A 15656-nucleotide genomic window follows, 5' to 3' on the forward strand; every position below is an offset into this window, starting at 1 on the left:
TTCATTTTTGGTTTTCATCAAGTGTATTAAAATAAACAAAGGTGACTTTTCATTTATATAAAACAATTCAATATTGGGTTCAGTTTTCTCATAAGTGAACTATGTGTTTATTTATCAATTTGATGGCATTCTATACATCAAAGACAGTGCACACCCCTAACTGTTAGGGATTGTCAGACATACAAACATGAATTCAATTTATGATGACTGACTTTTTTCATACAAAACGACAATACCAGATTTAGAAACAGAACATTGAAGTGTCTAAAACCAAAAAGACTGAAATACTGTCTTCAAAGTTGTTGACAATAAGATATTGAATTTAACATAAAGCAAAACAGGCTTTCATTTTGAAACTGTTACAAATTGTACTTTTGGGGTGAATGTTAGATTTTTATGAAACCCAAACTAAAGAAAACATCCAAAACATTTGTGTGCTTCATCTGTGTATACGGAAGACTATCGCTCTGAAAACCAACTCAAGTGAAACGACACATTTTGACGGGAGAAATTTACCTGAAACAAGCCATACTATGAGGCTGTTTTAGTTGTTAAAATTTAAAAAAACAATGAAAATTATTTTTCCATTAACATCCTCAACTAAAGAAACAAACAGTGACTCAACTCACAAATACATACAAAAAACCCACTGTTGACATTGGAATAGTCGCACCACATGAAATACTTCACCAGACAAATCACAGCCTCAGTGTGAGTTTATTGTAACAATAAAGCTACAAAAAAACAAAAAAATTCTCACAGTGCATTAACGATGTCTAAACTACAAAAAAAATACAAAACAAATGAAAATTCAAGTGCTTATAATCTAAAGAGAAATTAACTAAACAATTATTACAAGGAGAGTTGAGCGTCACGCCATAGTCATCCAAACTAAGAGATGTTTCTCATCGCCATGGTAACAGAATATTCTCAGAGTAACCTGAGTAGTACCATAATCCAGAGTTCATTCATAAATTTCCCTTCTCGTCCAGTTGACTGTTAGGGCATTTTCACGTTTTCAAGGGTACATAGTGACTGACTTTTCATCAAAACATTTAAAGCCACAGTTCCTGCCAATTTCTTCCTATTGTAAAACCAAATGAAAAAGCTACATTATGCCTTAGAGCAGGGTCAACCCTTAAATTACATTTTATACATATGGTTTGCTCTTAAATTGTTTCCTATTATAATTTGGCCTGGTGCACAAAGTTTGCAATAAATGAAGACATCTAGTTCTTTGAGTAATTATTTACCAAAAGATAAAAAATTTTCATCTTTAACTCAAGTACAAAGAGAAAAACAGTCTCAAAATATATCTTTCCATACTTCATTTTCTGTTTTCCATGCCTATATATGGAAAGTAATGGTAAAATAAAGCAAATTTAATACTTTTACAAAATGTGTAGGAATTCGAGACATAACTAAGTCTTATATATCTACTGTAATGTTTACCAGATATAGTACCAAGAAGCACAATCAGTAACTGATGCTCTGTTTAGGATTTTAGAACAATGCATTAGTGTTTTTTTTAAGTGCTGAGTGAGGTTCTCCTCTCAGGGTGGCTTACTGCATACCCTTGTCAAAAATGATGTAGAAAACTTGAGTCATTTGCAGTCAGAGCAACAGTTTGTTATTGCTTTTTTTTGTCCGGTTAATGTGAAAGGGCGCCCCCTGTAGTTTGAACTGGAAATTGATCTGATTAGAAGCTTTAAATTGATAACTCCTCTCTTCAAATATTACTCTTTTATGTTTTTTCCTCAATATTTGCCTTCCTCAGCAACTATTTTTTCTGTCTGTGCTAAACGAGCAGATTAACAGCTGCATTACAACAATGAATTTAAATCTTCTCATAATGTTTTAATTCATTAAAACACAGTCAGCACCATTGGCTTATAATACAACATTAAATATTTATACTGTTTCTAATTCTTAATCACAATCCCTGTAGGCTTCTTCAGCAATGTAATAGATTTATCTTTTCTGGATCTGGATTTTCTTTTGTAGTAAAAAAAAATCAAATCAAACGGGTTTGTATATAGAGTACAATATATTCCCTCGTTTGATGATAAGTGTCTTATTCCAAGACCTGCATACAAGAGGCTGATGCTGATAATGACAAAGATTGAAAATAAAATGAAAACATCATTCAACTTTTTTAAGTAAGAAATGTGTGATTGATTTGTCTTTTGACTTAATTTTTTTTAAGTGAGGGTGATTTTAGCTACCCTAAAATCAAGAACAAAAACCTTTTCAACTAACAACACATTTTTCAACCCTCACAGCGTACCTTGGTACAGTATGTACTGAAAACTTAAGGATGCAACCACTGAGGCTTTCTTAGCTGGAGAAAATAACCTATTTTTTCAATAATACTGAAACTCCCTTTAGTGCTGTTGCTGCCATCTGGTCTCGTTATTCTCTTATGATTTCCATAAGTGTCATTTGTAGAAACAGTAAATTTACAGCAGAGAAAATATGGATTTTATCTGCTGATACAAACAAATTTTTAAAAAGTATGCAAGGTAAAAACAAAGCCACGATGTTTTAAAGTAGACTTTTTCATTCCATGATTATGTCACAGCTTCTTTATAGGCAGGTTTTGCCTAACAAACTCACATTTTGACTTAAAAAATTGTCCAGTTCTCCAGAGAGACTTGCCTTTCTATGCTTGAGCTCCTTTGCTCGGCACCAACTGTTGCTGCACACCGTACCTTCTCTGCTGTTGTGGGTCCCTGAGTGATTCCTCCACAGTCCCGCCTCAGTACATGGCCTCCGTGTCACGGATATTTCCAAAAGACAAACTAAAAGTGCTTCCCAGTTTCTTGGCGACACCGCTGCCTTCCCTCTTTTTCTTCCTGTTCCAGTTCAACAAGGAGGCGGAGCTCTGTCCCTTGGCCCCGCCCAGCAGCCTTTGGCGACTGTTTTCTTTGTCTCTGTTGTGGGACAACATGGCCGCCTTTCTCTCCACCTGCATGAACAAATATGATTTATCCAATACAATTTCTCTCTCAGATCTGCACCTGCTGCACACAAATCGTCACATTTACCTGTGTGTCATGTGAGTGTAACGTCACCACACTGATCTCTACTTCTCCGTCACTGCTGCTTGTCAGCATGAGGACCACCTCCCCATGTTTGGCCCACTTACAGTCTTGTCCATCCACTGCTACAATGTAGTCTCCCTCTCTTAGTCCTGCCTCCTGAACATAAAACACATTTAATTTAATTTTACATTCTCTGTAACAAATATCTAGTGTTTACTAGAAATTGGCTGGTGGTTGAATTTTCAGTTGATCTGCCTTGATCAGTGACCAACAAGTAAGAAAACTTAACAATTTGATCTTTTTCCCGCTCAAACAGATTCTATCAAGTCATGGAAACTAAAGTAAACTAACACATTTTTTTGCTGAAAAACTAGATAGATTGGACAAAATTCTGATTGGTGCATATTTTTTTTACATAATTTTCATCATCCTCATCTCTTACTTTTTGTTCTGAAACTTTATTCTTTATTTAATAAAAGTTGAACATATAGTCTGTTTTCACCATTTCACTAGGATTTTTCTGTGGTAAGGAAGACACCAGCCAATCAAACACTTGGTTCCTTTTAGTTCCATGACCGATCGTTAATACATTATTTAAGCATCAAGAACTTCTCGTCAATACATTTTATGCAAACAAATACTTTCCAGAGGATTCATCTTGTTTTTATTTAGTTCTTCGTAAGGCTTGGATCCTTAACACATGCAGTTAGTCTCACCTCTGCACAGCCTCCAGGTACGACTCCAGCAACCAAGACAGGGGAGTCCCCTCGAAGTGTGAGACCCATCCCACCTTCTCTTTTCTGCAGGGAGATTACCCTTGGGGGCCCCCAGCGGGCCCTTGCACAGAACACTGACAAGGGGCCCTGCAACACAGGAAACATTTCTGTCTGACTGTCATGTTTTTGATTATTTCTAAATAAATATATACAGTGTCTTTCTAAAGTGTCCACACCCTTGTTAAAAGATCCAGTTTTTGTGATGCGTGTCTGTCCCTATCAAATAAACTTAAATGTAATGTTAATCCAAACCATCTAATGTGACATTTATTATGTCAAGATCAATTGAAAAAACAAACTAATATGTTAAAAAAGCTGAAGCTGAAGCATCCTTATTATTATAGGGATAAATGTTTGCCCTTATAATAATAGTTTACTGAAGCATGTCATGTCTTGACTTAGAAATATTTGCTCACTCTGCCTCCAAAAACTTCTCCAAAAATATCACACTGAGTTTATTTATTATCCACATTATCTCCATCTTCTGGCAACTTCATCAAATTTTGGTCAGACTTCATTCTAAAGTTCAATTAAACCATTTCAAAACCCTAAATTTCATCTGGTTAAGCCATTCTTTGAGCTCTATCTTCAAACTGACTGATATTTTGTACTAGTCTTGCAAGTATGAATTATTACAAATTATTCAACAGTTTTATTACAACTGTAGCCAAATAGCAACTGCTTGCTACAAACTGTGGGCTCTCATAATTCCCCTTGAAATAAATGAAAGAAATCATAGAGACAAATTATACACCTGATTCAAAAAAGCATCAATTTGATGTCTCCCATATCTAAAAAGAGGCTTTCTCTTCCTCACCAGTCTTTGAAAGATGTCAGAAACCTGGACTGTAGTGAAGCTTGGTGGAGTGATGTCTGGTTTCTGCTGAGTATAAGCTGCAAACATAAGTAGTCACACTTAGTTATTTATGAATTGCTTAACTGCAACACTGCATTTATAAAAAGTTCTCACCTTGTATCTCTGGGGCTTCTGCTATTTCATCAAAGTCATCTTCGCGGTCCAGCTCCAAGTACTTCTCCAAGGAACGTTTGTGTGTTTGACATAGAACGTCCTGCAGGATGTCCATCTTCCTCAGGATCTTACACAGACTGTGGACACGCATGGCCTCCTCGTGCCTCATAACCGCACGCCGAAGGTGGGCTTTACCTTCATGTCACCACAAACGATTTTAAAGAAGTGAGTGATAAATCTCCACTAAGTCCATGTTGACAGTGATGTAATTCCTGCTGAGAGCAGATTTCTGAAACATGTAGCCTCACCGAGCTTTCGCCTTTTTTCAGGATCCTGTAGGATCTGGCTGAGAGTTTGCCCTGAAGCAATGTTGACATAAAACTTGAGGAAGGCCTTGTCTGACTCCTCATCACACTCCTCTCCGTCAGAAGATACTAAAGGAGGAAATGATACAACAAGTTAAGTTCAGATGCGTTGTCGGAACCAGGTGTGGTGGGATTGTGAAGTGATGCGCTTCAGTGACAACGTCAGAGAGGAACAAGAAAAGTTCTTTGTCTTTTTACACAATGTTAATATCACAAAACCCACATTTCAAAAATTTCTAAACAGCAGTAATATTTAAGGTTCCTATTCTACCTTAAATATTCATTATGTTTTTCAGGTTTATAGATAAAAGGAATAAACTCCTCAGTACAAAGTGATTTCAGTCGAGGCCAAAACAGCTAAACTAAATAACAATCTTGGTATCTCCTTACCTGTGTGGTCGCAGAGCGCAGCAGCAGCATAATAGTGTGAAAGAGCACGGAAGTGTTCAGATTTGACCTGAACCATGGAAGCCCATGAAAATGGCACATAGTCCTTCATCAGGGGTTGTGTCATCGTCTGGTGCACCAGCGAGTAAACATCCGACACCTGCAGAACATAGTGTAAAGAAAGTGTGTGTTGCAAAGGAAACAAATTGGCAAATTGCATCCTTAGGCAAAAGTAGCTAAATAAATCTTGATTGTGTTTTCAAATTATTGAAGATCCAAAGTCTTTTTATTGCATGTAAAGATTATTTCTGTTTCTTCCGGTCTGGAAATGCATCCACCAACAGGATGTTTCTCTGAAGCTCTTTTGAGTTCACAAAGCAGCAGGTAAAGATTGTGAACATGTGCTTTGACACATCATTTTCTACTAGACTCAAAACACTGATGATGTTTATTGAATGATACACAGAAAGCAAAGTTAACTCACCTGTGCAGCTTCTTGTGCCAGCTGGAGTTGGGAGGTAAACTTAGTGTCCCGCGAGGTGATTGTGATGCGTTCAAACACACACTCCTGCACCTGGGCAACCATTAAGCGAACCAGCATGCTGAGAGACAGAGCGCTCATGTCCAGACTTGGAGCATTTGAGAAGTTCTCCTTAAGGTAATTAAATGCACCTAATGGACAATGAAGGCAGTATCTCAGAATGTGAAACATCAGATTAAAGATTTTGCACAACAGCAGAAAAAGACAGAAAAACTCAAAGAGAAGGAACATCAAAGTCTCCCTAAAATTACCTTGACTGTGGGATTGTGAACGACAGAGCACAATAACACACAGTAGTGTTAAATGTCTCCTTTTACAAAGACATATTCATGTCTTAATCATATTTATGTTTTTGTAAAAATAAGATAAAACTTAGTTACAAATATTTTTTATCTTTTTTGTTTAAAAATTGGCTAAATTTAGTAAAATGTATCATTTATAACAATGGTAACTTATAAATCAATTTCTCAATTAAAAATTCTAATAATATTCAATGAATTAAAACTATGTTTTAAATCTACATATTGATAATCCTAATGATTGGCTACATGTAGTGGAATAGAAAACAGTTTAGGCATTAAATTAAAATTAGATCTAAGGTAAAAAGAAAAAGAAAATGCAGTTTCAGTGGAAGATTACTCAGCACAACTTCAGAGATTCTTCCATTGCGCCTCTTTTACACAAGTCTCACAAAACAATTGAATTAAATATCTGAGGTGTTTTTGTAAATGTGAACTCTGTCAGCACCTGCAGCTCGCTGAAAGGCATCTACGGCCTTGTCGATGCTGGTTGTAGCGGAGCGATCCTGCCGCGCTCCGATCTGAGTGTGCAGGGCTCCGATGTTGAACAGCACGCTTCCCTTCTCAAAAGCCAGCGCACGCTGGGACGACGGGACCCCCGTCAGAGAGTCGTACCTGAGGTATTATGAGTTTGCATTAATTGAAATAAATACCTAAAGAGTTCAAAATTAAAGACATTACGTCCACTTCTGGCTGGTTCTATATGGTCATATTAATGGTAATCGCCTTAAAGGTGATGTATAAGTGAGGATAATTTCCCAGATTTTTAATGAGAGTGAACATGTTGTACCAGTGAAAGTGAATGCCCAGGTTCCTGTGTGAGGAGAAGAAGCGTTGGTCCACATAGTACAGCTGATTGTAGTACTCCATCAGCAGTTCTAGTCCAGCCTGGTTTCGACTGGGTGTGCGCATCGCCTGACAAACAGAAAAAAAAACTGAATTGTAACAGATATACAAAATCCCTGCTAATGTCCATCACTGTTGATCATTGGGTGTTTCTCAATTTCATGGAAGCAATTCCAATATTGAACCTCTGGGAGGTCGGCTGTGTATAAAACAGTGATGGTGCTTTTATGAACCTGTCTGAGTTCAATCATCTCTTTGATCTCCTTGTCATACAGACTGCTGTCCTCCCTGTAGTGCTCACAGATGAAATCCTACAACAGAGGAGAGATAAAAGAAACTCATTGTTTTTATGTGTTTATATAGCTTCAACAAGCAAAAGAGGATTCTGTGCCGCACAAATTTCAGCTATCCTTAGGTAGAAGACAAAAAAAAGATTCTCTTATTGCTGCACAATCTTGACTTAATATATCAAAACTGAAACAGATCTTGTTGCATTAAACACAGTAAGAAGAATCCTTCATCAAGAGAGAAAATGATGCACAGGCGTATCTCAATGATTCAAAATCTTCCTGTTCAGCATATAAACAGAAAATTGAGAGGAAGAAAAATGTGTTATGCTAAAAGGTGCAGTACAAACATGCATCACTGCAGGCTTAAGAGGACTGTGAAGCAAAATCCATTTAAGGGTAGAGGTACATAAAGTGCTTCAGGAGTGAAAATCCTTTTTTGGTTTTATGTATAATTAAGATTTCTGAGACCAAATTTTCTTTTTCAATAAGCTGTAAAATATGATCATTAAACTTAACAGCAAGAAATTATTATAATACACAATCAGTCTGTGTATAAGCAAATATTTGAGGTTTACTTATACTTTTGCTTATAAAAATTTAATATTTTAACTGAAATAATTTCAGACTTTAATGATTTTCTAACTTGACAGTCACAGTTGAACTGCTTTTGCAGTTATATGTAGAGATAAAAGAACAGCCTTCTTATGAGTAAATTAGAAAGTTAAACAAGTTTAATGTTAATAAGCAGGTTAAGGATCTATGTGTGTAGAGACTCTTCACTGGTCTGAAACCAGTTTAAACTGGAATAGGAACTGGTTAACTTGTAATGAACATTTATTTCTTTAGGATATGGAAGATCTAAAGATTATCTGATCGAGGGTTCATCTCACCACGCTAAGATTTAAGATTTTTCTTAGAGGTCTGCTGATTGGCTCAAATATTGGACACCTAAATTAACAGAGTGTTTTCCTGTGGTTCCACTTGGATAATCCAATTGTGTGCCTTTCGCTCAAATGCTTCATCCAATCAGCTGTTTGGAAAATCAGGTCCATAATTAGTTAAATCGAGCTCTTCTTACAAAAGAGCAAAATTTATCAGGCAAAATGTTTTTTTCATGAACAAAAAGCTGAATAATGATCATAATAACACTCTCACCTGGATGGGAACAGTAAAGTCCACTTCTTTGGTTTCTTTAAGGCCAAGGGGGATCATGGGAACACTGATGGCATCACTGTAGACAGACATAAATACACGTTGTGGATCTTAGTCATACGTAAGCACTAAGCAGGTTTCAAACAGAAGACAAGTCCACACCGCCATCTGCTCATCTTAAAACCCAGCAGGGGGCTCCACTCTCTGACTGATCCTGCTAACAAGCAATGTTAAAGCCAATTATTAAGCCTCACAGGCCGCTCAACCCTGAGATAAGCCCCCACCATTAAATAGCACTGCAAACAAAGCATGCATGCATGTGATGGGGTCATTAATGACACAAATGGGGGGCTTTATCCTGGCCCTGACCTTGGACTGTGGAGGGAAGAAAACTTACTGACAGACAAAATTTGCATCTCTATAGCTGCAAATTACTGGCATAATTACTGAACACCCAACTGTAAGAGCAATCTAAATTAGACCTAAAATGATCCTTTCTAAGGAAGAAATATATTACTTTGAAAGTTTAAAGCACAAATCATCACAAATATAACTGTAGACGGATATGCAACCTAAACAGAGTGTGACCATAAAAAAAGACAATCCACTTGTTTTTGCCCATTGTAATTAGTTTGATGAGTGTGGCCTAAATTGCATGCAACAAACAGACCATGAACTGTGTCTGTGTGACTACCTGTCTGTCTGGTAGACCTCCATGTTGCTGTTCAGCTCTTCCAGCTCTTCTTTGAGCAGCTGCAGGTTGGAGTTGACAAAACTGAGCTCCAGAGCCACCGTCTCCTTCACCTTGTTGTTGGTTGTTGCCCTGCAAAATAAAATAAAAAAAATAAAAACAGGAACAATTAACAACAGAAACCCCCTTGTCTGTTCCCCTACAAAAGTACTCGTGATATAATAGAAGCTGCCTAATAAATATGCACACCTTAATGTAGGGTGTTGAAAACACACCGCTTGCTTAAATCTAATAGGCATGTGCATATTTTTACAGTTTGGGGTTCAGAAATGCATATGGTCATATTCCTCGCTTACTTAATAATAGTGCACACAGTGTAATTCAAATTAATTTTATTTTATGGACCACTTTTTTTCACACAGTTAAAAAAACAACATATGGATTTACTATTATTGGGTAACTCCACTGTCCTATTAGTCGATCAGAGCCTCTACTGTTCTCTAAACACAGACTTGGCACAGAGCAAAGCCAGCTCACACTGTTGTTCCAGGAAGTCTCAGGAATCATTGGGTTTGGCAAAGAAATTATTCCACCTCCCAAACTCAATGACTGAATAAGCACATATGAACAGGCTGAAATAAAGTTAACACCAGTGCTAACACAGAATAGCAAACACCTCCACTATATTTGGAGGACATTTATTAAAAAACATGCAGCTTGTAGATGAATTAATAAGTGTAAGGAGCTGAAGCTGTACAATTTTACAACACTTTGATCATAGGGTCTTTCCTTGTCAGCACTGTCTGACTTCATTCGCTTCTCCATGTAATCTGTCAGTGAAAAAACATTTAGCAATTTTCTTTTTTTTCCCCCAATTTCCTTTCATGGATGTTATTAACTTCAGTCCTCATATATATTAATTTCTAACTCTCCAACTGTTTTTTTAGTTTACAAAACAAAAAGAAAATGTGGATTGCATAATATTGGGGAATCATGTGATTTGCAATAATATTGGCGAGTCTTGTAATAACTGTACAACTTGGAATAAACAAACAACTAAAGAGTCTTATTTTCTTTCTACTTTGGGTATAAAAAATGAAAAAACAAAGGACCAGCAGGGTTAATTCAACATTTAACAGTCTCTTTACTGGTCACTCCCATCTCAAGTCTCAACAGGCACACAAGCATACACATTTATCTAGTCTCACGCCAAAGGCAATCTGATTAGTCAGCTTTACATAGGCTGCCAAATATCCCCTTCATTTACACACCCCTGCACGAACATCGGGTAAAAAAAACAAACCCTGACTAACTCACCTAAGAGAAATCAGAGATCATGAAGTTTTAAGAGGAAACCTGAAAGCGTGGCATATTACTAACACCAGTCTTTGTTAAACATCAAGAATCACTGAACACCTCCCACAGGACAGCACTCCTAAAAACAAGCCAGTTTCCCAACAGTTTCAGTGAGTAAAACTGCATGGTGAATAACCAAACACACACTAACAAACTATGAAGGGGGAGGTTGCCAGCCAGATGAGTGGGGGGATGAGCTCAGTGAAACTCACTGGGAATCTCTGCATGGGAACAGGACGGGAGGCGGACACAAAGCTGGCTGATTACAGGCTGCCGGGCTGTGTGGGGGTCCTCTTTGTCTCTGTGACCAAGCGTCCAAAAAGAAGGCGCAGGAGTGCTTTTTTTTTGTGCTTTTTTTCATTATCTGCACAGAACTGAGTCATCACGTTTTAACACAACAGCTTAAAAAAAAACTGCCAGCTCTAATGTGTGATTAATCATTTCAAAGAAAAAATGAAATGATTAAACAAAGAATCAAATCCAAAAAATTTCACAAATCACAAACAACACAGAAACCAGTGTACAATATGATTTGTAGACTTAGCTGGACCACAATTGCTACATTTGTTACATTTTCAGCTGGTCCAGTTCAGTTTCATTACTAAACCCTTTGAAAAAACCTGTTCACCCCTCAGCTGTGGAGGCGCTGCACCCAAAACTACTGAAAGAAGCAACACAAAATCTCTGAAGCTTTGAAGAGGAAGACATGAGCACAACTTTCTTCTTTGTAAAATCTAAACAAAAATTGGTATTTTAGAGTTTCTAGGATTTCTCTTTTGTCTTTGGCAAAAGACCATAAGTCATTTCTCCCGCTAGCACTAGACATGTGCGTTTGTTTTGGTTCTATTTACCCAGAATTCCTTCCACCATAGTCCGCTTCCGCTTTGTGAAGCGGTCTCCGGTCCTCTTGGCATTCACATATGAGTTCAAACTGTTTCAGAGTTCACTTCAACCAAACTGAGACCTGGCAGAGTTTGCTTTTTTAGTCAACCACAGCATCTGATTACACAGGCACACCTCTGGAAACATTTACATTAAAAACTCGCCTGATAAAGGAAATCTTTTCTAATTCTACTAGTTGACTTTTATTTGTACAGATGCACAGTTAAAAATAACCTGGGAGATTTTACTGTACTAGTAGATTTACAGTAACACACAAAGAAACTGCTTTGTAACTTTTGGATGTTTCAGATAAAATGCAATGTTTAATTTTACTATGCATGTTATTGTAAAGAGAAGCACATTTTGAATTTAACCACAACCAAAAAATAAATGTTCTCCTTTTCTGTGGATTTACAAACCACAATAAGACAGTTTACCATCTGAAAATCAGCCATTTATTTGCAAGTAATCTGACAGGAACAGGCAGAGAGAAGGTGGAAAGACATGCGGCAAAAGTAACCGAGGATGGGAGTCGAACTCGGGACGGCTGCGTTCATGTCCATAGCGTCTGTAAATAGGGCACCCGCTCTAACCACTGAGCCACATAATGTCCCTACAATCACATAATTTTAGTGGAAATGTGACTTTACTTCCTCTATATGAATTGTATTTTTCGATACATGACTTACTCCCACTCTGAGTGCTGCACAACTTGTAACTAATGAGACAGATATAAAATTTAACGGCAGGAAAACTTTCTGGCTAAAAAAAAAGCTGTCTAACTGTTTTCTCATGTCTCAAAAACATTTTCTAGTTTTATGTATTTAATGTTGGAGTTCTAGAGTGATGATAATTGACAAACTTATCAAACAGGACTGCCGTAATGCTTGCCGTCACTAATCAAACACATGAGGTAGGAGATCTGCTATGTAGCTCTGGGACTACTCTGCACTTAATTCACTTGTACTAGGATATCTTTTACTAACTAAGCACCAGCTGAGAGAGTAAATGTGTTTATGCTTAAATCTGGCATAGCACATGTCCCTCCAGATCCCTAAGCTGCTCTTGTCCTTGGTGTGAATAAATGAGTTTTATTTTTCTCAAATTAATAAATCAAAATTATTAATGTTTAATAATGTTTTAAAATTGAATTTCTGTTGGTAAGCAAAACAAAAATGTTCTAAATGTTCATATTCCTGTCAGTTTTGTCTAATTTCTGCCTTGCCAGAGGATCAATGTATTACATTAACGGTGCGGTTCAAAGAAAGGCATCGGTGTAGTAAGTTCATGTTGCTTACCTAAAAAGATTCTCTGCTCCTGCTCTCATGCGCATCTCCTTGTTGATCTGCTGGTTGATGCGAGCTCGTCGATGCTGCAGTTTACTGCGCTGAGTCTGAGCGAAGGGATCACAGCCCTACAGGTGAAACATTAAATCACAGGAGGAGAAAACTTTTTTTCTGATTCTTACATCCAGCAGCAAATCTGAGAATTTGGTTTAACTACTTTGATAGAATTAAGATTATTCCAAAAGTATTTTTTTTTTTCCTTCAGTAGGCTGCAGACTTGTTTATTAATAATAAAAAGAGAAGAAAATGAGTTCATATCAGTCAGGGGCTGGAGTTTAAAACATGCTGAATACTCCCTCTGCTTCTCCACATAACTTTTTCTAATCACCTTTTCCCTCCTGAAAGCATGAAATTTGTAACCTTCTTTCATTTTAATGTACTCAGTTCCCTGTTTCATTCCTGCGCACCCAATGAAAGTGTTTATTTAACATGCGAACGTCAAGTAATCCTCAAAGTGCCTGTGTGGATTAGGATTCTGGCTGAGCTCCCACCTCTGCTCAACTATCAGAGAGCCAACAGGACAGAGGCTGCTCAACAACAGAGCACAAAACATCTAAAGGAGGAGACACTGGTGAACCATCACTGCACACATCCCAAAATGCTCAGTTTCATTTAACAGTGAAGGAAAATGACAAGGTATGCACAAATATGAGCTGTCAAGTAATGCAACAGGTGAATGGTTTCAAACATGTCCACACTTGATTTAGAAAATTAAAGGATTAACTGATCAAAACGAAAAACATGTTTTGCTCAGATCTGGATTTAATTCTGCAATATAATGATCTAACTTTAAAGCAAGATATATGTCATACACCAAAAAAGTCCTTCCATTTAAAAGCTACTGGGAGGATTATATATTAAAGTTAGATATTTTGCCCAAGCTACTGATTTTCCCTCATTTTTTAATACTTGTGTGTTTTTTGTGTAGTATGCAGAACAAGGGCTGGACAGCAGAACGGGTTGGAACACTAGTCAGGGTCTTTACCTTTCACCTGAAGTTCCCCTGGAATAGTCCGGCTACCAATCATCTAAAAATAGGTGATTTGAGCTCAAGCAAGAATCTGCAAAAATTACTTTAATTTGAAAGAGGACCTTGGATCATTGAACACCAGTCCAGTTTATTTTCTCCTTACCTCTTATTCAGTAGTAATTAACACACTGAATATGGCAACTTGTGTGCCTTTTTCCTACCACTCCATTTTCCCTTAATAAACTGAAGTACTGAGTACAACAACCAGTGTCCCTTGTGCCTTATCTTCTATGTGGAGGAGTTAGTGACTGTATGCTGAACCTGTGTCAAGTCAGCAATCTTCTATGACTGTATAGACCACAGCGTAACATTTCTGCTATTAAAAAAACACCTTTTTATTATTATTAGTTGTAACAGTGTAATGATCTGAGATGGAGAATTGTGCGTTTTTTATTGTTTTTTATTAGCAGCAAGCCATAATCATCAAACAGGCAGATGAAACATATTAGAGTGAGTTTCTGGTGTCTCACCTTGCGGATGCTCCCGCTGTGGCTGCTGTCTGTTGGCAGCGTCAAGGGCATGTCGTCGTCGTCGTCGTCCGAGGCGCCGTCTGACAGAGATAACTCAAAGTCTCTGTGAAGAGTAACGACATTGGATTTATTAAACTCATTATTCACATTCACACATTGTACAGCAGTGTGCACTTCACATTTAATTTGAACTTTAAAAAAAAAACCAAACAAACAAAACAAGTTTTATTCACTTGAGCCACAACTTTTAACAGCTAACGGTAAACCACTTGCCTTGTGGCAGGTCCCTCCATCGTAACCCAACAACACCCGGCGGCTTAAACGGCCCCTACATCCCTTACAGCCTCGTTGCCAGCTTTGTACAAACAGCAACGCACCAAAAGTAACAAAGTATAGACCAAAGGCAGGTGAGCCTTTATCTCATAAAAAACAAGCCACGCTGAACACTTTTTCTCTTGATAAAGCCTTGTCGTTGTTTTCAGACGGAGTTCTGAAAGAGATTACTCACCGAGGGCGGGTAAAGGAGAAGAAACGTAGCCAATCAGGAAGCGGCTTTTTAATGCGACAGAAGACAGAGCAAATTAAAGAGAGGAAAGAGGCAGATACGCTACTTCAACTGACCAATCACAAGTTTCTTAGGGCGTACCCTTTCTACTCCTCCCACCTCCTTCTGCTCAGATCGTTGTTATGGTTACGACAGGGGCAGTGGCTTGTGTACCGACTCCAAAACGGTGGCAGCAGCAACCTCCCCTCGCACATAGAAACAGCTCAAATAATAGTAGTAACACTTTGCTCCCGCTAAAAGGCTTCTTTTCGAAATAGAATTATAATCTTTTATTTTCTTAATTAATCGTAAATTTATTTGAAGATTGACCGGTTCGTCTCTGTAGTTTTATATCCAGTTGCAGTCATATGGAGCAACAATCACATTCGCCTGCTGTGCCGAATATTAAATACGTTAAAAGTAGAATTAAATCTTATAATATAAACTACAATGCATAATATAATTCATTAATTATTTTCTGAAAAACATGATGCCTGCTTTTTGCAAGATCAGCGCATGTTTTTATTTGGCCACCAGGTGGCAGCCTTGTCCTCCTAAAAATCCTAAATCTTTGAGGCGTCACTCGTATGAAAGATATATTAAAATTCATGTATTATAAAAGTTAAAAGTATGAACTGAATTCAATTGAGCAAACTAACCAGTTTCA

The 15656-nt window shown here is 37.5% G+C and overlaps 1 protein-coding gene across 1 annotated transcript; it reads right to left on the reverse strand.

Moving 5' to 3' along the window:
• Positions 1-78: 78 nt before the first annotated feature.
• On the reverse strand, positions 79-15115 carry rhpn1 (rhophilin, Rho GTPase binding protein 1). Its single transcript, XM_032572916.1, has 16 exons — positions 14719-15115; positions 14446-14548; positions 12898-13013; positions 9365-9493; positions 8674-8749; positions 7462-7539; positions 7173-7297; positions 6831-6997; positions 6027-6214; positions 5546-5702; positions 5099-5224; positions 4791-4985; positions 4638-4714; positions 3761-3907; positions 3048-3200; positions 79-2968 (listed from the first exon to the last, which is right to left on the reverse strand). The coding sequence occupies exons 1-16, from the start codon at positions 14736-14738 to the stop codon at positions 2759-2761; spliced, it is 2067 nt and encodes a 688-aa protein (XP_032428807.1). The 5' UTR covers positions 14739-15115; the 3' UTR covers positions 79-2758.
• Positions 15116-15656: the final 541 nt, after the last annotated feature.

Source organism: Xiphophorus hellerii, chromosome 9, assembly GCF_003331165.1.
Source record: "Xiphophorus hellerii strain 12219 chromosome 9, Xiphophorus_hellerii-4.1, whole genome shotgun sequence".
NCBI classification, from domain to species: Eukaryota; Metazoa; Chordata; class Actinopteri; order Cyprinodontiformes; family Poeciliidae; genus Xiphophorus; species Xiphophorus hellerii.

Excerpts from the sequence above, each read along its gene's own strand:
- rhpn1 (XM_032572916.1), bottom strand. The coding sequence starts at position 14,738 with ATGGAGGGACCTGCCACAAG. Across the intron at positions 7,540-8,673 it reads ACTTTACTGTTCCCATCCAG|GATTTCATCTGTGAGCACTA; the intron begins GTGAGAGTGTTA and ends CCTCTGTTGTAG. Across the intron at positions 4,715-4,790 it reads AGAAGCCCCAGAGATACAAG|CTTATACTCAGCAGAAACCA; the intron begins GTGAGAACTTTT and ends TTATGTTTGCAG.